A 21,831-nucleotide genomic window follows, 5' to 3' on the forward strand; every position below is an offset into this window, starting at 1 on the left:
CTTTCTTCTTGGCCTTCTTGAAGACAGGCACATTTGCTTTTTCTCTGTCAGTGGGAACCTACCCCAATTTGTCAAAGATGACAAATACCGTCTTACAATGACAACAGCCTCTTCCCTCAGCACAATCTGCTGTACCCATGGGTTTGGGCAAGTTCAGTTTACTGAAGTACACTGTAACTTGGTTGTTCTGTTATGGGTAGAACTTCCTTTTCCCAAATTGTGCAACTACTTTGTTTGTTTTTTTAACAAAAAGACCTATTTCAGAGCATGGAGGAGTTCTTTTGTATTGGTTTGGTTTTTTAAACATCCATATTTTTACAAGTGAAATATTTTCCCAAATGATCAAGAAAAGCTTCTGTGCTGTTTCTGCAAACAGCCATATGGCAAACATCAGCAGCTGAGATACCCTTGCTATCTATGAATAGAAAAAACAACTCTCAGATGTTATTTTTGTTCATTCTCCAGAAGTAATATAAAATAAGCTAATTGCTAGAAGTACTTAAATCTTTTAATTTAATCATCTGTTACATCTCCATGAAAGTCTTAACATATAGTGCAGACATTACTGTGTACGTTGCGGACACCTGGAGCTGTCAGATGCGTTCTCTTCTAAATTACTTTTTTTTTCTTGAGCAATCTATAAGCATTTTTCTTGCCAGTTTTAATTACCGAGTAGTATAGAAAATATTGGTATACCTCAATTTTCATGAGAAGCAATCCAGAGTTTCTGATATGATGCCTTTGTTCATGATTTCAGGTACTGGGATACCTTTTTCTGCCTTTTCGGCAACACTGGACTGTGAACAGTTTCCTGTAGGATCCCCACAAAAGAGTGAGGTTCAACTGTTTTGAACTGCATGCTATCTTACATTGCTTCCTGAGCTATGAACCCCTCTGTGGATTTATTACCAAGTACACTCAGAAGAAAGAACATCTCCCTTGGTATTGTAGCAGACTGTGAACAATTGAAATTAATTAAAGTTAACCTTTTTGTTGGTTTTGTTAATCTTACGTGAGTAGAAGCAATAAAGTTAACAATAATTGGGTTAAAATTTAAATTTAAAAATAAAGTTTAAATAACGAAGTATGATTCTTCATTTGAAGGTAATGGGAAGAGGAAGATACCCTTTGCTAGATGCCTTGTTTTAATTATTAATCAAGTCTGTCTTGACAGAGAGAAAGGAACCCCAAACCAAATCAGACCACTTGTTCTAGACATCTATCTGAGGCTGTGTATATCAGTTTTTGAAGACAGTGATGTCTTTTCATTTTCAGGCAAGTAGTAGCAGCATGTCATTTAGCTAAAAAGTCTATTGTTGAATGGATAAATTCAGGTGAAATGGATCCTATTTGAACTACAGCTCTCCAAAAAATTATAAATTCAGTGTGAGGTTTCCAAAACTAGTTTTTGAAAACTGTCCTAGACCCAGACTGAACAAAGTATTTTGTGCAAGGTAAGGAAGGAAACCTGGTAGCAGGCAGAACAGAGATTCACCATACCTAACTTCAGACACCTGTAATCCGGTGGTTTACTTGTTGTTGACATATCTAGTGACTTTTAAAATGCTGTAGAGTATCCAAGACACCTACTTAGGACTGGCAGATATGATAGAGATCCACAGGAGACCTGTTCTGGAACATTACTGGACATCAGCTAAGATGCTCCTGGTTGTTTCAAATGGCACTGAAGGCCTATGTTTGTCAAGTGGTTTGAGTCCTAAATTTCTACATCTGAGCTTGTCATAGAGTACTATAATCAAAGGAGGAAAACAGACACTTCTAAGGCATAATTCATCATAGCCTCAAAAGTAAAAAATGTGCAGGTAAGTCAGAATGTGGAAATGCCTTTTCCATTTAGTGAGTATACTGGGAAACTAGGTGACTAACACACGTGCAGAGTTTGTATTGCAGATGTCTAAGTGTTAATGGATATCCATTATAGTAAATAAAGTAATACAGAAATTTCTGGGCTGGGTTAAATTGGCCTGTTGTAGATATATGCTTTGGGAAAGATAGATGTGTATTCTTTAGTTCAGAGCTCTAATTAGTTGCCTAAAGTTAGCCAAGGCATGAGAAAGCTTTTCATGTCTCATACAGTTTTATGTAGCAAGTGGTACCTATTTCTTCCTATTTTTGCTAATCCTCTCTCCAGTTTTTCCCTCCTCCTCACCCCAGTGATGCTTCCCTGTAGCCATGTCTTGCTCCGCTAATTGCATTCAAGAGCTACATTTCCTTACTGTGATGGCCACTCCTGGGCCTATGCTGTCTCTTCTCCACTGCTTATTGCACTGCTAGAAACTTCAGTGGTGTGAAGCTTTGCTAACCACTACTTCCTTTATTTTTTTCTAACCAGGTTAAATGTAAGAACACAAATGACAGCCACAATTCCATAACCAACAGAAGATTTCTAAACAGCTCTTCCTATTTCCTCATTGTTATCAAGGAGACTAAAACTACACATGCAAAATGAACGAATTTCAGGTTTGTAAAGATGGTCCTTTCCATTTTTCTCCCCTTCTTCACCAAAATCAACTCTTTAGAAGTTGTTGCAATGTTGTTGTGGGAGTTTCCTTTCACTTTAAGGATTTAATTGTTAGTACAAGTATGGATAGTATATTAATTTTAGACTGAATGTCTATATCGTGTGTTTTTCTGTGTGAGCTAGCAGTTCTTTAGTTCTTTAGTATATTGAACTGAGCCTGTCTAGAGCATGGTTTATATTAAACATCCAAAATAGATCAGATGAACCACATTCAAGCAATGTTTCTCACTCTCTTCATTTGCAAAGGAGTCCAGATAACGATCATGAATATATAGATCTACACCATAGGTGTAAAACCAGAGTAATCCAGAAGAAAAAATTAATAAAAAAATGGTCTATCTGCTATAAATGGAGTTTCAACTTATTCAGCTGAACTGAATTTCAGCTGTAGCGAGGAAAAAGAAAGCAAGCAGGCAGGCAAGACAATATGATGTGCAATAATACAAATGCAATTACATTAATGGATTTATTTTACTTACTTTACAGTGTTCACAGAATCACAGAATTGTTGGAGTTGGAAGGGACCACTGGAAATCATCCAGTCCAACCTTTTGCCAAGGCAGGGCCACAGGAACATGTCCAGGTGGGTTTTGAATGTCTCCAGAGAGACTGCACAACCTTCCCTGGGCAGCCTGTTCCAGTGCTCTGCCAACCTCAATGGAAAGAAGTTCTTCCTTGCATTGAGGTGAAACTTCTTGTGCTTTAGTTTATGGCCATTGCTCCTCATCCTGTTGCTGGGCACCACCGAAAAGAGTCTGGCACCACCCTTTTGGTACCCACCTTTGAGACACTGATCTTCATTAATGAGATCCCCTCTCAGTCTTCTCTTCTCTAGGCTAAACAGGTCCAGCTCTTGCAATCTCTCCTCGTAAGAGAGATGCTGCAGACCCTTGAGCATCCTTGTGGCCTCCGCTGGACCCTTTCCAGTAGCTCCTTGTCTTTCTTGTACTGAGAGCCCAGCACTGCATGCAGTGCTCCAGATGTGGCCTCACCAAGGTTGAGTAGAGGGGGAGGAATAACCTCCCTCAAGCTGCTGGCCACACTCCTCCCAATGCACCCCAGAATACTCTTGTCCCTCCTGGCTCAAGGGCACGCTGTGGCTCATGGTCAACTTATCATCTACCAACACTCCCAGGTCCTTCTCAGCTGAACTGCTCTCTAGCAGGTCAGCCCCAGCCTGTGCTGGTACTTGGGGTTCTTCCTCCCCAGGTGCAGGACCCTGCACTTGCCCTTGTTGAACCTCATTAGGTTTCTCTCTGCCCAATTCTCCAACCTATCAAGGTCCCACTGAATAGCAGCACAGCCATCAGTTTGTCAGCCACTCCCCCAGCTTCGTATCATCAGCAAACTTGCTACTTCACTACACATTCATGTTTTTTCTCCATACTACCCCCAACTGATAGCAAGATTATTTACCTATTTTGTTTCTCTGCTTATTTATTTTTGATATATACAGCTATGTATTTCCAAGCTTTATTCAAATTAACTATATTCAAGTGCCATGTAGCTGCTTCCGAACCTGTAACTCATTAAGGATAATTACTCCTCCTTTTTAACAGAAAGCAGCCCTCTAAAAGCCAGCAATTTACTTGTCTGTTTCCACAGAGCTTCTTTTACTTCTTTGTTTCTAAGACTGTAGATGAGAGGATTGACCAAGGGAGTGAGAATGGTATAAAAAACAGAGAAGATTTTGTTTGGAGATACTTGGGTATCTTGATGAGGAAGTACACAGACAGTTAATGTTGACCAGTAGAAAAGAATCACCACAATAAGATGTTTGGAGCGGGTGGAAAAGGCCTTTGTCCTTCCAGTGGCAGAAGGAATTCCCATAACCGTGATAATGATGTAGAGATAGGATGAGAAGGTCAACAGAAACGGAGGCAGTGAGCACACACCTGCCACGACAGAAATGACAAGTCCAACCACATGAGTGTTACTACAGGAGACTTTTACCATTGGAATGAGTCACAGAAAAAATGTTCAATTTCATTAGGCCGACAGAAATCTAAACCGGAGATCAGGAATGTTAGTATAAAATTAGACAGAAAGCCACTTACCCAAGATGCAGCATCAAGCTGGCGACAGAGCTTGCTGTTCATATGGGATGGATAGTGAAAGGGCTTGCACACTGCTACGTACCTACCATAGGACATCAGTGCAAGGAGAGAGCACTCTACAGCTGCCAAACAACCAAAGAAATAGTATTGTGTAAAGCATCCATTGACTGAAATACTTCTGTCTCCAGACAGATAGCTAAGCAACACCCTCGGCAAGGTATTTGAGCTGTAGCAGATTTCCAAGCAAGGAAAATTGCCCAAGAGGAAGTACATTGGGGTGTGAAGGTGCCGATTAGCCACCATCAGCACAATGATGAAGGTATTTCCAGTAATAGTCACAATGCAGATTGACAGAAACATCAGGAAGAGAAGAGAATCCAGTTAGGGCCATTCCCAAATCCCAGGAGGATGAACTCAACAACCACCGTTTTGTTATTCCACTCTTGCTTTGTGATAACTTTTATTCTAGTGATAAAACCAGGAAATGTTAGCATCAATGAAGACCTTGACAGTTTAGACTCAAGTAATGAAAGTTTCTTCACAGAATAAAAAAGTGAAGGATACAAAAGTCTTCTTGCATTATCAGACTTGTCAATTGATTTCTATAGAGATTTCTTACATACTAAGAGTCACATTACTCATTACTCCACGTAACGAGAAGAGCACTTGAAACTGAAGTAATGCCCATTCTTCTCTGGCACAAGGGTACTTTCTAACATGTTTCCAGTCTGTGTAAGCAAATGAAAAATCAACTTCTTTCTTAAATGCCATCACATGTTTTGTCATATTTCTTTCTGTTGTGAAAAAAAGCAGTATTTGGTCTGATTGCACCAGTAGCAATATTTCCATTGCTAATATGTACTGACGTATATTATATATTCACTATATATATCACTATAAGTATATAGCATGATCTTTAACACATATATTTTTCTTATTTGAAGGCTGAAAATAATCCATCTTCCACCAATGAGAATAAGTATGAAGATCTATACCATCCTCAGTATATGTTTGCCCTGCCAAAAAAACCCCAAACACACACAAAGCACCTTCCAGTTGTCTCACCCTTCAGCCTTGTCAATGGGTAGAATGAAGGATTCCAGATGTAAGGAGTTTAATTCACTTTAAAAAAGACAGAATGAATCACCTTGTGAAAGTACCTATTTCTTGTCACTGAGAATTCAGAGACAGTTTAGTTGCCAGACCCTTAATCAGAAAAATACAGTTTAGAAAAATCCTACTGCTTGTCATAGTACTCTTTCTTATTTTCCTCTCATGTTTACTGAATCACCTCATTCTCTAGATTTCCTTATAAATTCAGTTTTCCAAAACTCCTGAGGATTTTGCTGATGTTTTCTGGACTTGTTTAGTAGAAAAATACAAAAAAGAAAAAAAAAAAAAAAAAAAATTAAGTGACCAAAACTAGACACAATACCATTGTTAAGGCTACTACTAAAGGAGCTGAACAGAAAATCTACTCCTTTTTTATTCTGTATAGGTTCTTCTTGTCAGCTCTGTTTTATCTAAATGTTCATGGAGTTGGGAGAGATATTTGCAATACATTAATGGGGTGCATTTTTCAATCCCATGCACTTGGCAACACAAATTCCAGCTATGACGCTTGAGAGATTGGGAGGGACAAGATTCAGCCCCAGGGTTCCCTAAACACATCATCTATTACAAATACAACTTTGGTGGTCTTTTTTTCAGCCCATTATCATCCCAGATCTAGCACTCCAATTTAACAGCATCTATTCAAACCATCTTCACAGGGTAACAGCATCTATTCAAACCATCTTCACAGGGATTAAAGTGATCTGACTTGGAACATCTGCATCTAAGGCATTCACCGCAGACTGCTCCTATAGAGAGAAGGAAGCGCTTTGGATTATAATCCATCCAATATGTTTGACAGATCTAATTTGTATGAGATAAAAAATTTAAGGAAATTATCTATTTCTTTCAATTGACAATAGCAGGAGTTTAGGTATTAACTCAGAAGTCAGTTTCTGCCATGCAGACTGCACCTCTATTTTGATGTTGCTCACGACATTGAGGCACTATAGGGAGGTGACCAGGCACTATAGCAGTGAAGGCCACATAAGAATACCCATCCAATAACTTACATCTGGACCACTTATAGTAACATAATTTTGTAAGACTTACTTACACTTTTCTTTCCACAGCTCTAATTTTAATTTTTCCTTTAAATTCTTATTTATTCAAGCCCCCAATTTTTAGCCAATTTGCAAACATTCAACAACTGAAAGTGCTGAAAGTGTATCCTGTTTCTGTGTTTATCAGCAGACCTTTCAGACCAACACTGTACCTTAAATGAAAACACAGGAACATTGAAATCCAATTAAAATTCCAATCCAACACTTCTCTCAATCACAGACTGGTTTGGGTTGGAAAGGACCTTAAAGCTCAACTAGTCCCAACCCCCTGCCACAGGCAGGGACACCTTCCACTAGAGCACGTTGCTCCAAGCCCCTGTGTCCAACCTGGCCTTGAACACTGGCAGGGATGGGGCAGCCACAACTTCTCTGGGCAACCTGTGCCAGCGCCTCAGCACCCTCACAGGGAAGAGCTTCTGCCAAAGAGCTCATCTCAATCTCCCCTCTGCCAGTTTTAAACTGTCCTATCCCTACATGTCCTATCCCTACATGTCCTTGGCAAAAGTGCCTCTCCAACTTTCTTGTAGCCCCTTTAGGTATTGGAAGGCTGCTCTTAAGGTGTCCTCAAAGCCTTCTCTTGTCCAGGATGAACACCAACTCTCTCAGCTTGTATCCATCTTTATTTTCTCTAAGAGACTGATTTTCTCATGAAAAAACAAAATAAAGAAACCCAACCCCCCCCTTCAGATTCTGTCAGGTAGAGTGTTCCTCCCTTCACCTCACTCCATAAATCCTTTTCAGAGCTGAGACTAGTGAAACATCCCAGGGGGTAATCAAGCAAACAAAAGCCTTGGAGAGCTCGTTGTCACCAAGTAATCATTCTTTTCCTGAACACTGTAATTGGAATTAGCATTTCCTTAGCCTACATTTTTACTATTTTGGGGCCTAGATGGAATTATATTGGTAGGTAGTTTGACAGCTGAGTGAAAGATTACTATGATGATTATCATTGCTATCAAGTCAGAACTGGGTTCTAGAGATGTGTTGAAGTCTAAAACTGGATTCACATGCCAGACAGCTACCCAAGTGCTGGATTTTCTTTTTGTGCAGGGTGGCTGTGGAATCACAAAGAAGTAAGATAATTGTTTCAGGTCCTGGTTTTTAATCTTGGCTTCCTAGCTTGCATTTAAAAAGACCAGGTAGACTGTAATTTGTTAGTCAATGATCAGGCTGCTTAGTTTCCAAGGCTAGACAAAACCAGCTTGATAAACAAAAACCTCTTGGCAAAGCACAACTTTGCATCAGCTTGGTGAGCCTCAAAAAGAAAAAAAAATCACAAGAACATTGAGAAATTCAAAGACCACATCAAAAATTAAGTCCCCCAGAAAGGAGAAGGGGAAGTTGTATTGTGCAAACACCGCTAGATGGGAGTGTAGTCAAAACAAACTGAAATATCAATTTCTGTCACAGTGACTTTGGCCTGTGCAGGTGCAGAGCTGGTCCTAGCTGAACTGCAAAGACTGAATGTCATCCATTTTGGTTGTTATCATGAGATGGAATAAATCTGCCTCAAAAATACAAACTCTATCTGTTGACTTTCATATGGGATACCCTTAGTTTCCTACCAAGTAGCTACTCTGTCAGTTCCACAATAGAAATAAAATGCTTGTGTTCAACCAGATAGTCTCAGCTACATCATCACCATGGTCCCTGTGTGGGAATGTCATCCAGAGCCTTTAGTTTGGAGGACAAGACACACCTGAGGACAGATCTCTTTTCTTAGTGCCAGAATGCTTCATTGCCTTGGTGGCCTTCTATATGAACCTACAGAACCGATGGATAGGGGCAAAGCAGTTGATGTCATCTACCTGGACTTGTGCAAAGCTTTTGACACTGTCCCACACGACATCCTTTTCTCTAAACTGGAGAGACATAAATTTGATGGATGGACCACCCGGTGGATAAGGAATTGGCTGGATGGCCACATGCAGAGAGTTGTGGTCAACATCTCAATGTCCAAGTGGAGACCAGTAACGCGTAGAGTCCCTCACAGGTTGGTGTTGAGACCGATCCTGTTCAACATCTTCATTGGTGACATGGACAAGTGGGATTGATGCGCCCTCATCAAGTTTGTGATGACACCAACATGTCTGGCTCAATTGACATGCTGGAGGGAAGGAATGGGATCCAGAGGGACCTTGACACTCTTGAGAGCTGAACCTCATGAAGTTTAACAAAGTGAAGTGCAAGGTCCTACACCTGGGTTGGAGCAATCCCAGGCACAGCTATAGGTTGGGCGGAGAAGTGATTCAGAACAGCCCTGTGGAGAAGGACTTGGGGATGTTGGTCGATGAGAAGCTTAACATGAGCCGGCGGTATGTGCTCTCAGCCCAGAAACCAACTGTATACTGGGCTGCATCAAAAGGAGTGTGACCAGCAGGTCAAAGGTGGTGATCCTGCCTCTCTACTCTGCTCTCATGAGACCCCATTTGCAGCACTGTGTGCAGTTCTGGTGTCCTCAACATAAGAAGGACATGGAGTTGTTGGATCAAGTCTAGATGAGGCCATGAGGATGATCAGGGGCTGGAGCACCTCCCGTATGAAGACAGGCTGAGAAAGTTGGGGCTGTTCAGCCTGGAGAAGAGAAGCTGCAGCTTCATCTGAAAAGGCAACCTTGTACAAATATGAGCAAATAGGTTGGATGGAAGGTCACAGCTAAATGTGTCACTCTACAGTGTAGATACACCTAGGTATGAAGACTCCCTTTATACCCAATACAAAGACATTGTCACTTTTCGGGTGTGATTCATCTCATCCTGAAATAGATATCTGAAATCATCTTCTCTAACAGTGTCCTCACTGTATTTGCTAAAATTTCTTTAAGGTATTCCAATATATGCTGTATATTGCAAAGAGTGCCATTCCTTCTGCTTATCTCTCCCTTCATGTGTATGTGTTTTGGGAATAATTACAGATGCCAGAGGGTGACTATTTTTCTAATGAAGCTTTGACCTCGGAAGATATGATTTGTTTTTTCATGCTATAAACACAACATATTCCTTTCTCTGTTTTCTGAAATGCTTTCTTCTGACAACAGAGATAAAACAATGTTATGAATCAGGGTATAAATAGGCAGAAAATTAGGAGATTCCTTAACTGAAATATTTGTTGTAGAACTTACCTTTCATATAATCTGAATTGATACTCCTACTTCGAAAAAAATATAAACACAATGAAAGAGAAAGCTGTAATTTGAAGATATCTGGTGGAAATTTGAAATCTAAAGAACATCTAAAGAACTTTTTTTTATTTGGGAGAGGGAAAACAGCTGTTTTCTGCTGAAATGCAAATGTTGTGAAAATTCCTAAATCAGGAAATGTAAAAATGATGAGAAAAAACAGGAAGGTAACTGTTGTCATTGAAATGCTTTAGAAAATGCAGAATGATATGTGCCAGGTGGGCTGGCAAGGAGTTAGGAGCAAGCCCAACCTTGACAACCATTATGAGGATAGCAGTTAGAGACCAGGTTGTCCTGTTTCCCAAAGAACTGTGTCCCAAGGGAGTTACAAAAAGTATATGGGTCAAGTGATCCAAGGAAACTGTCCTATCTGATGGCCTCACATGTTTGCTAGCAAGGCAAGCTGGCTGTCAGGAACCCAAGGGAGGTGTGTTCCTGGAGGATGGATATTCACGCATCAGATAGATACCTGCCATTTTCTGGTGGATCATGGATAGATAAATCCCTGCAGATGACCACAGCTCTATTCTGTGGATTCCCAGTATACAATTCCAGGATTAGCACTGATCATATTTTGTGAACTCCAGATTTATTTTCTGTTTTGTGCTTTTGGCTACTTTTTCAACAACAAAATAATTATGATGCGTTGCTCATCGTGAGGACTTAATCCAGTAGTAATAACTGCAACCCAAGGATAGCTGTATAGGCTGGCACTTGGCACATGTCCATGAACACCAGAGATTTCAAGCTGGGTTGAGATGTCTTCACTGAGCTGTCTGTATTCAGACTTATCTTAGTTAAGACTTCTTTAGCATCTGCAAAATGAGGGATGATAGTTTTAAACTAAAAGAGGGGAGATTCAGACTGGACATGAGGAAGAAATTTTTTGCAGTGAGGGTAGTAAAATCCTGGCACATGTTGCCCAGAGAGGTGGTGAATGCCCCATCCCTGGAGACATTCAAGGCCAGGCTGGTGTGGTTCTGGGCAACATGGTCTGTTGAAGACGTCCCTGCTCATTGCAGGGGGGTTGGACTAGATGACCTTTGAAAGGCCTTTCCAACCCAAAATATTCTATGATTCTATAATCGTATAATAATTTAGTGTAACTTGAAATGCTTCTCCATTCTATTTGTGCATTTCAAGCCATGTTTTGATTTTTTTTGTGAAATAGATTTCACTTGGTTCTGTCTCAGAGGTTGTGATTTGAAGTGTACTTCCCTAACATTCGTGAGAACAGGCCCAAAGACATTGTGGACAGACTTTTCTCTCTACTTCTAGACAGTGACAGAAGAACTGCCTTTGAGCACCCACATGATGAGTGCATGTGCATTTTACTGTTAAAACAACTCCCTTCAGTAGAGAGGAACTCATACCTTGATCTCAGACAAAAAAACATTCACAATGACCCTTTGATAGAACAATTTCCATTGGACATCCCACTGGGGACACTTGTAGAAGAGTGGTGGCAGCTCAGTGAAGGGCAATTGGTGAGCTGGGTGAGTATTGCAGAGGTGGGGGAGGTTGGAGGGGGCAGCATTTCAGGGAATTGCTCAAGACATTGGGGTGGGGAAGCGGGTGTGACACTGAACACAGACAGAAAGCAGTTCTGGGGCAACTGGGAGATGTAAGCTGTCACCACCAGAGAGATGAGGAGCACCCATCCACTGTGGAAAGCATGAATGGAAGTTCAGAGGTTACAGGGCAGGCTATGAGGCACCACTGGAGCAGTGGGGTCTGGTGGAGTGGGGCTTGGTCTGGGGCAGGATGGACTTTGTGGAGAAGCTGGATGCCATCTCAGTGCAGCTGGACTGCTGGGGGCCTCCAGTCTTGGCCAGATTGTTGTCAGGAAAAGTGAGGTGGTGACGGCTGTGTTTCAAGACAGAGCAGCAGCACTTGAGCCCAGTGCACGCAGGGGAGGAGGGCAGCCCCAAGGCTGGGATAGCAGTGATGTGTGGGCCAGACTGATACACCTTTGTTCAGGCACTGTGGGTAACATATTCAGATAAAGTGGGCAGACCTGATGAGGGGTCCCCTGATGCTGTTGGTGCATTTCCCTGAACAAGTCAGTTGAATCTCCGATCCAGCGGGACTGTTCAGTGAAGGGTCCCTATAATGGGATGCTGACAGACTGGTCAGACACAAGGGTCTTGGCTTTCCTGGAGCATTGATAGACAAATCAAACGCTAATGGTTGAGAAAATCTCCCCCCTCCTTTTCATGTGACAAGGCACCTCTGCCATGCAGAATCCCAGGAGCCTGGGTGTCTCCTCTGCACACCCTGCAATGACCAGAAAGAAACCTAAGGCAGGTGAGGCCTGGAAAGGTCCTGCAGTGGATCAGCAACCAGCTCCTTTTCTTGACAGGACACATTAAAAGGGCTGTTTGATGAAAACTCTTATTCTCTCCTTTGTTTTCCTGTAACCGCACTCCAGTCTTCTGCTCTGATCAACCCCCCAGGAGGGCCACTTAGCCTTCTTGCAACATCTCCATCTCTAATAGCCTCAGAAGGCCCCATTAGAACTCCAGGAAACTTTACTCCTGTGACCACCTTTCACACATGTAATTTTTACCCAAGGGGTCCACAGACCAAGTAACCTGTGACATGGTTTTCCTTGCTGCTAATTCTGTGCATAGTCATTCAGGTGGCTAATAAGGAGAAGAAGTCTTTGAGAAAGAATTTTGTTAGACTTTAAGTTTTTAATGAGCATATGATGCAACAGGGGACTTCTTGTTTCAGGCCTGATGGTGTAAATTAATATACTCCAAATGAACTCCGTAAACATCATTTTCCAATAGGGGCAGATGCTGTCAAAAAAACCCAAACAATTTTATCTTTGTGGTCAAGCATCTCTTGGACTGTGTGTCTTCATCTGTTTCAGCCAAAGCTGTCTGTGATAAAATAGTCCCTCTCACCATCTTCAGAAACCACACTGCATAGCAAATCCAGTGACAACTCCAATTCCCTCTGGTGCTGTTTTTGTAAAATTACCTGCATACTCAGATGTGAGGCAAAATACACTGATGTAACAAAAATCATGACAACAAAAATCATAGACAAAACTATTTAAAAAAAAAAACCAAAAAACAAACCAAAACCAAATAACATTTTATAACATTGTGAAGATGGGTTTTCAAACTCTTTCACTTGACTGTAAGATACACTAACACAACCAACTTCCTAGAGACAGACATATGATGAAGAGACACACAAACCACTACATGAGCACCATAAGATGAGAGAAGATCAAAGGTGGCGGTGAGTGATGGCACTTGTCCAAGGATTAAATAGACAAATATTAGGTAGGACAAATATTAAGCTCATGTAAAAAAAGTACTTGATAGTTGGACAGGCAGACAAATATGCATTTGTATAAATGAAGAAAAAAGCAGAGCAAAATTTAGTGGATAGTGAGCTAGCCAAGTGGTGAAGAATGCAAGTGTCATGCACACACAGACTTTTTTCTTTCAACAAATGAAAAATATAATTATAGAAACATTGGGAACATTTGCCAGATTTCAATCAATTTTAGAAAAGCATTTTGGGCAACAAAATTAATGGATTAAAATTCAGGAAAAATGTTGATGTTTACCAGGTTTGTATATTTTTGATTTCCAAACAATATTTCCTTTAGCAACAGGCCAATACATGTTTTTTAAATAAAATACTAATTTTAAGACATTAAGCGGCTATGAAAAAGCTAAACCACTTTGGTTCAGGATGAGTGACAGCAACTAACCATAGCCAAAATTAAAATGGAGAATGATCTGACTTGTCAAGAAATATCAAGAGGAACAGGTGGATAGACTAGATAACCACTTATGATCATTGTCATGCTGCTTTCTCTAGCCCATAGGATGAAAATTCTGTGGGCTTGCAGAATATCTAGTTGAAAAAAGAGATTCTTACGCTATTTCCAGGAGGGCTGAATTACTTTTTCCTTCCTATGTCCTAATCTCTGCCCTGAGGATGAATATAAGACTTAAAGAAGTTGCCTGAAGTGGAAGGAGAATTCAATGGAATGAGTTTAATTTCTTTGTCTTCTTTTGTTTTGAGGGGAAGGCTGTATCAAGCACCACCAACTAGTAGATTTACTGTTTTCTGCAGTTCCCAGCATGTTACTTTAGAGGTGTTTGTGCCTCAGAAGGAAGGCCTCCATGTTCTCCTAAGGAGTAATCTGCACTAAGCTTGTCTGTAGGAATATAACTGCAAACTCAGATCACAGGTATAATATATGAAGCTACAGAAATTATGCTTGAATATTCCCTAGATGAAGACTTCTCTGACCTACCTTTTAGCTGCTTACAAGCTAGAAGCCTGGTGTCAGCTCAACACTCGTGATCCGTTTGTAGTTGATAGAGAAGGATAAGCATACCTGCAATTTACCTCCTTTCATCCTCAGAGAGGGGTCAAGCACAACAGGATGAATCTTCCTCAAAGAGAATTTAAAGAAAAATTTCTCAGATCTTCATGTAACATGTATAGGGAGAAGTAAAATAAGATTTCTGCAGTGAAATCAGCCACCAGAACTCCACTTCTAATCAACAGAAATAGGAACTTGCAGAAGACATCATCAGCTGATGGCTCTTTGTTGGCTCCATCAGGATGAAATCAGACAGGGTGTAGAAGTGCCTGCTGCCTTCCATGTAGGGATTTATATTGAGTGCACTGATGATTAAATTTAATGCAGAAGTTAAAAATTCCTACAAAGTTAAATGCCTCTGCCTCAAAAAGTGGTCCCTAGATTTCAGTAGAGTGTCACTCACATTTACTGGTGGTTGTGGCTAGCATCCTAACAGGTGCTTGTACTGACACTGCATAGCTCTCAGCCCAAGCCTTCTCTTGGCCCTATGTGTCTTAGACATAACACTTTTACTTTTTTTTCTGGGTATTGCAATCCAATTCAAAGTGCTTGAAATAGGATTAATGGTGGGATGCAGATTTTCAGAGTAATGATTTTGTACATACTGTGTTACTGAGGGTATGTGTTTCATTCCCAATATTATAGGAGGGAGCTGAGTGCAGGTGTTAGAAAACAAAGGAGAGATGATTAAATACTTCTGGAAGACTATTTTGATGAAAAGAGCCAAACCTTGCCTTCACTCAAGGTTCAAGCCTATTATCTATATCCCTGTTACAGACAGTACCTCTGGAAAGTAATTGTTCACCTTTGGACACTGATCTGTTTTGGTATGCAGACCACTGTCCAGGCTCTCCCTGGTTTGAGGTTCAACCAATTGCACAGGACATGGAAAAATTCTAGGCAAGACATGAGACACTGATGGACATGGTGGTTACCAAAAGCTAGAAAGCTCTGTGAGGGGTGGCTGAGGTTCGCAGGTGATTAAGGAGGTGTGGTGTGAGAAATGGCCAAACTTCACAGATAGGAGAAGGGAGTTTGAGAACCTTTCAGGGTATGGAGTAGGCTGACTACATAGGTAACCACACCAAATGATACTATGTAAATCTGAGGTGGCCTGTGTAACAGTTGTAGGAAGAAATGGGAAACTTGGGTATAGGTATAACAGAATTGGGTCAAAGACGGAAAATTTATAGGGGAAAGTGGGGTTTATTTTGGCTGGAGACAGGGACAGAGAAAGAGAGGTGATGCAGGGTGGAGCAAGCCTGGCAAACAGGAAAGGATGGGGACATAAAGGGGCAGTTCAGGTATAAACATGCTGCTGGTCAGTAAGCTTCTCTGGCCAAGATTTGTGCCTGATTTCCAAAATGTGACTCATTGAACTCTGTTACTAACCCTTTTCTGTGTTGGTGTTCTGTGTATGACACTGGGTATGTGATCTGCCAGTGAGTTTCAGGTTGGACTAGCCTATGGGCAGGAGGAGTCCAGCATCTGGACAGAGCCTCAGTAAGAGATGGTCCAGGGTCTGGGCATGGATCCTGGATGGTGCCTGTTTTGATCTGTATCGAAGGCTGCATGAGTGCTGTGTATGCGTGCCTATTCTGGAAATATGGGCTTAGCCTCACCCCTGGCTGCATCTGGGGAATAGGAAAAAGCAGTAGTCTTGTCTTCAGTGAACCAGGAGTACAATTCTCCTCAATCTTGAAGTTCACTGTATTTATCTTTTCTTAACACAGTCTTCACATGGAATATTTTCACTTTTGGAGGTGTTCATTCCCAGTGACTATAGATGAAACTAATGAAAAGTTGAACAGCTTTCCTGGAAACAACTGATATTATGCATGGTGACCTAGTCAAGTGGTTTCATCAGGCTGGAGCCACTGCAAGAAAGATTTGTCATAGGGATAAAGTCACTAGAGAAACAGTTACATTCATTGGGACAATAAATGTCATTGTTACTATTAAACTAAAAAGTAATCCAGACATTCGAGTGCTCCTTACCAGTGAAGCCAAATCATACCTTTGGTAACTGTTCTAAAGTGGAGAGTTTTATTTAAAGTTAGGTCATGGTTATTAGGCATTGATGCATTACTTTGCAGCTGTCAGAACACAAAACCAGTAAAACTGCAAAGCACAGCTGTTAAAAGGAATTGTTATATCTGCAAGGAGCCATGCAGCAATGGTCTTGGGCAAGATGGTGGAGGACAAAAGAAGTGTCTAAGGACTCATTTCAGAATTCCAGTGAATCAAATTAAACCAAAGCCAGAACAGTGGACAGGATGTTTCTAATCATGGTCATCATGTACATAATTAAAAAGCCTAGAAAAAGAGGAATAAACAGTTCAGAAACATTCCCATATTCCAAGGGCAAATCAGTCATTATTGATGTTGTTTCTTGTACAAGTGGCACAGGGGGGAATGCATTTTCCTTCTGCTCTTTCTGAACCCTTTTTTTCTTCTTCCTTCTCTGTCTGACATGTTCTACCCTTTCTAGAATATATTTTCACAGAGCGGTCACAAATCTCGCTGATGGCTCAGCTGTGTCCTGAAATGGGTCTACTGTGGAGATGGAACCACCTGTGCGCGGTGCAGGGCAGCCCCTTAGCTCCTCTCACTGGGGCCACCCTGGAGCACTCCCTTTTCCCTAAGCTACCCAACACCAAGCCACATACAGCCAATACAACGCCCACTGGGAATGGCTGCTTGGCCCTGCTCCTGGCTGAACACACTAGCGGGCATGGCAGAAAACAGACTAGGACAGAGAAAGCCCCCAGGTGGTTGAGCCAACGGCCTTGGTGTTCTCCAGACTAGCGCCACGTTTGTCCTGCTCCGCACCTGGAGCCTGGGGGTCCCTGCTTGTGGCTGGAAGGTTGGGATTGAGCTGCCTGATGGGAAGGCAGAAGCACCAGTGTCCCCAGGACACCCACTGCCTCGTGGAGGGAGCTCTGTGCTGCACTCTGCCTTCTGCTGCTGCATACTCACCGATCTGCTTTGCTGAGGGGCACTTCGGGAGTGCTGGCAAATAAGAAAGAGAAGGCAGAGGCAGAGGGAAGGAGCTGAGGGAGAGCCAGGGCCATGGGTGCACAGAGAGCAGGAGCGCAGCAGTATGGGGACACTTGCTGAAGGCTTCAAGGGTGCATCATGGTGGTGGCTGCTGCCTCTGGAGTGAGGGGAAAAAAGCAATTAGCAGAGGATGGTTTCGATCCATCGACCTCTGGGTTATGGGCCCAGCACGCTTCCGCTGCGCCACTCTGCTCCACCCACAAACTCAGTCCAGACCCCCCACAGCCCAGCCTGATGCTCCCTGGCACTGCCAGCACCAGCGCTTGTTCTCAACGCTTCCTTCCCTTCATCCTACCTGTGCTCTCCACATAACTGTCCTTTTCCTAAACAGGTTGAGCTCTCTCCATTGTTTGGTACAAATCTTTTGACTTGGCTCACCCCAGACTCTGTCAGGTGGATCATTTTTGAACTGGGACTCTCTTCTTTTATTTGGTCCCCCTCTGGACCTGCTTCTGGGGCCAGTGTGGTTTGCCCTCCCACTTCTGAGATGTTTGGATCCCATCCTGAGGTCAGTTTCTTGTACCTTCTGGGATAGTTTGCCCCCCAGCCCCAGATTGGTGTAATGCTCTGGTACAATATAAGTGATCTAGCTTAAGTGTATCTGCTGTTATATTATATCGCGTTTGCGTGGCAAGGTTTTGGTAATGGAGGGGCTACAGGTGTGGCTTCTGTGAGAAGCTGCTGTGGCTCCTACTGCATATGTGTAGTATACTACTACAGAAGTAGCTACTGTAGCTACTGTGGCCTCTACTGCGAGAAACTACACAGCGTCAAGTAATCATGTGATACCTTAGATCACCCAGGAAAACTCCATGGAGCTGTCAGCTATGCCTCAAATCCTGCAGGAGACACACATGTTTCTATATTGGAAGCCGGCGACGAGATGGGGTACCATAAGACATCTAAAAATGATGGAAGAAGCACTAAATCTGTGGATATCTCCCCTGAGTTAGATCTACGCACTTCTAAGGAAGTGCAGTAGACTACATGAGATAATCAGTAGTTTTTCAAGTCTTGCAATACAGTGTCCTTTTGACCTCTTTCTGTATAAATATGAGCCGTGGAGTAACTGCATCCTGAGTCTTCTCCTTGGTATTGTCACTTTCCTCTGGGAAAGGGTTGTCTCCCTAATATTTTTTTTAGGGCAGATCTCACCTCCTGATTCTTAAGGGTGTATATCAAGGTGTTCAGAGCTGGGATGACAGCACTGTACATGAGAGACACTTGCACATCCATTTCAGGGGAGCTTACTGAGGAAGGTGGTGCATAACTGAAGAGCACTGGTATGTACAGCAGTGCCACAACGATGAGGTGGGAGATGCAGGTGGAGAAGGGCTTCCATCTTCCTTCCTGGGACTGGATGTTACAGAAGAGGAAGGAGCTAATATAGAGGTAGGAGAGGACTATGAGAGTGAAGGAGCCTAGAACAATAGATGTGGTGGCAACATTGGGGAGGGTCAAGTTGAGGCTGGTACTACCACAAGCCAAATTCAACAGTGGCTTAGTGTCACAGCAGAAGTGATGGATGTGGTTGTGGCCACAGAAACTCAGTTGAGAGGTCATGATTGAGTGCATCATGGCATGTACAAAGCCAGTGGACCAGCTAGCCAGAGCCAGCAGCAGACAAGTCCGTGGACTCACGACAAGGACGTAGCGCAAACGGTTGCAAATGGCCACGTAGCGGTCATAGGCCATGGCGGCCAGGAGCACAGCCTCAGTACTGCCCAGGAAGTGGAAGAAGTGGAGCTGGGCCAAGCACGCACCGAAGGAGATGGGCTCATGCCCAAAGAGAAAGCCAGTCAACATCTTGGGAACAGTGGCTGTGGAGTAGAAAATGTCCAGGCAGGACAGGTTCCCCAAGAAGAAGTACATCGGTGTGTGGAGCCGGGGCTCAGGTATCACCATGGTCACAACGGCACCATTTCCCAGAAGACTGGTCGAGTAGAGCAACAGAAAAGAGATGAAGAAAAACTGCTGCAGCCCCTGGATGTTGGTGAGGCCCAAAAGGATGAACTCACTGGCCTCTGTTTGGTTCAGCATCGCTAGAACAATAAGAAGCAAAGGCAAAATGTCAGGGTTCCACGGCTGTGAAGAGTAACAGTATTACAAAACTCGCTGGCTTCTGCGCCATTTTAATGCAGACAAATGCAGAAGAGAGCAAAACACAGCAGATGTAATCAAACATAAAAGCAGCATTGAAAGTCAAGACAGTAGCATGGACAGAAGAACTTCAATGTAGTCTTCTACTTTCTGTCTAGAAGAGAGTAGAATATTACAGAGGGGGAAATATTAATATAAAAACTTCCATCTATGCATTACAGCAGAATATGTAAGATGCAAAACATTGCTGTTTCTTCTCCTTCAGACACATTCCTATTTCAATTCTGCTAAACTGCAACTTTCTGCTGCAAACTTTGATCTCGTCCTAAAGCTTCTAACTCATGATGTGAATCAGTCCCCATGCTTGCTTTCCACTATTGTGCTGGCATTTCGTTGTGCCAGTCCCGACTTTCACATTTCTAATGGTTAGCATCTCTTACAGACAGTTATTTGATCTTAACAATTGCACAATTTCCATTTTTTTTATCAACAGTCACCAGAAGGGGCTCCAAGTAGTTTTCTCTGTACATTCAATGCAGTGATGATTAATATTGATGAATAGAACTAACGAAAAAAAAAATTGCTTCCTAGGTACTTCCCGTAGAGACGTTAAACACATATAGATAACCTTTCTTGCCCGTTCCATTGTACTATACACTTTCATTGAAAATAGGTGAGTTTTGGAAGTCATTATGCTATATCTCCAGCCCTGTCACTCTTTTTCTCTTACTTCTTTAGCTTATTATTTCAGCATGAAAACAGCAAGCAAGCAGAAAACTTCTCAACTGATTTCATAATAAGAGAACATGAGCATGTAGCCTTAAGGTAATTTAGGCACATACGTGTCCACTCTAAAAACCTGATCACATTCTCTGAAAATACTTTTAGTCTGATCTTTGAACAAGCTCTGGTGGAAACATCAGATTTGATAATGTTATAGACATGAAAATTTTAGTCAGTCACCTGTGTTTGAAGAGGACTAGATACAATTCTAATTTTAAGACTCTTGCTTAAATACTAATGCAAAAAAAAAAGGACTTTGCGTGCTGAAGAGTGCCTATGTTTCCAACTATATAAATTACATAGTGAAAAAAGAGATAATTCTGCACAAAACTCACCTCCTCACCAATCAGCATTTTCTCACTGTAGGAAGACCCGGACAGATAATGAGCCAGAAGGCAAAGCTGAGGACAGAACAACTTATTTTGTGGAGTTGTAAGACTGAGAATTTGGGTTCTCCTTTTATTCATCCATATCTACTTGGCATTCTTCTAGCTGAGAGATTAATACTGCAGGTGTGATGAAAAGGACTACCGCAAGTTCCCAGGGGCTTGTAGTTATTCAGGTAGGATGCAAGGAGGAAGCTTTGCAAATTATACCAGAAGTCTCTCGTGACCTAGTTAGAGGCGGGGAGGGAAAGTCTTTTTGTCATGTCCAGAACATGCAAAATACCAACAACGCTACACAGGAAGTAAATTGCCTGCTGCTATGACAGGTCTCCTGAGATGAGATTTGTGATCCAATGGTGAGCTGCAGAGCAACGAACAAAGTGTTCCCTAAATGTACTGCATGGCTGAGCCGCCTGCAAAACAGAAGACAAAAAATGAAGCAGACCACAGAGACTAGCTAATAACAACCCCGCGCCCCCTAACCCAACCAAAAGAACCAAGTCTATTCCTCCATTCCCAAAAAATAATCCAACACAGATATCTTCATCTCAGTGCACAGAGCTTATGCCTGAAATTTCTACTGGCAACCGAGGCATGAGTCCTGCAACCTCAGCTGAACTGGAGGACTGTTTAGGCAGCCTTTGCTAAATCTCCCACAAATATTAGAATTGGTGAAACCTGGATGGTATGCGTTCCATCCATTCTGATGTGGGTTGGAAAGGACCTTAAGATCACCCAGTTCCAACCGCCCTGCTGTGGGCAGGGACGCCTCACACTAGACTATGTCGCCCAAGGTTCTGTGTCCCTTGGGCACAGACCAGGTACCGGCATGGGCCATCTGTGCCGGCTGGCTTTAAACCACAACACTCCCTTATCATTTGTCAGTCAGATTTGTATCCCTGTAAGTTCTTGTTAATTGCTTCCTCCGTTTCTCATTATGCCATGTCGCACTGAAAGAGGTCCTTGACCAGGTACCCCTAAAGGAGTGGGCACTGGCCTTCCACGTATTTTTACAAAGGTGTCTAATTTTTTCACTGTACAGGCTATGCCAACATTGCCTTTGCTAGCTTTTTTTAATGGCCCATGACTACTCAAGGAGAGTTCATGTTCAGGGGAGAAAGTCACACTGTCCAAATGCGAAGCAAAGTGTCAGGTGGTGTGCGATGCGGTGACTGCAGGCTGCACGCC

General features: G+C 42.4%; 2 protein-coding genes, 1 long non-coding RNA gene and 1 other non-coding gene across 4 annotated transcripts; 1 reads left to right on the plus strand and 3 right to left on the minus strand.

Moving 5' to 3' along the window:
• The first annotated feature begins 576 nt into the window (after positions 1 to 576).
• On the plus strand, positions 577 to 3,067 carry LOC115612566. The gene is made up of 3 exons (XR_003993078.1): positions 577 to 832; positions 2,354 to 2,481; positions 3,029 to 3,067. It is a non-coding gene; the product is annotated as an uncharacterized LOC115612566 (long non-coding RNA).
• A 1,088-nt stretch (positions 3,068 to 4,155) lies between these two features.
• Positions 4,156 to 5,158, minus strand: LOC115613061 (olfactory receptor 4D5-like). Its single transcript, XM_030498084.1, is given in 3 exon segments — positions 4,156 to 4,175; positions 4,438 to 4,504; positions 4,507 to 5,158. Coding segments are annotated over 3 exon segments (540 nt in total). The 5' UTR covers positions 4,960 to 5,158.
• Positions 5,159 to 17,495: 12,337 nt separating this feature from the next.
• TRNAM-CAU lies at positions 17,496 to 17,567 on the minus strand. The gene has a single exon. It is a non-coding gene; the product is annotated as a tRNA-Met (tRNA).
• A 905-nt stretch (positions 17,568 to 18,472) lies between these two features.
• On the minus strand, positions 18,473 to 19,414 carry LOC115613130 (olfactory receptor 12D2-like). The gene has a single exon (XM_030498234.1). The coding sequence runs from the start codon at positions 19,412 to 19,414 to the stop codon at positions 18,473 to 18,475; it is 942 nt and encodes a 313-aa protein (XP_030354094.1).
• Between the last annotated feature and the right edge of the window lie 2,417 nt (positions 19,415 to 21,831).

This window comes from Strigops habroptila, chromosome 9, assembly GCF_004027225.2.
Source record: "Strigops habroptila isolate Jane chromosome 9, bStrHab1.2.pri, whole genome shotgun sequence".
NCBI classification, from domain to species: Eukaryota; Metazoa; Chordata; class Aves; order Psittaciformes; family Psittacidae; genus Strigops; species Strigops habroptila.

Bases quoted from the DNA above. Each gene is read 5' to 3' on its own strand.
- LOC115613130 (XM_030498234.1), bottom strand. From the start codon at position 19,414: ATGCTGAACCAAACAGAGGCCAGTGAGTTCATCCTTTTGGGCCTCACC.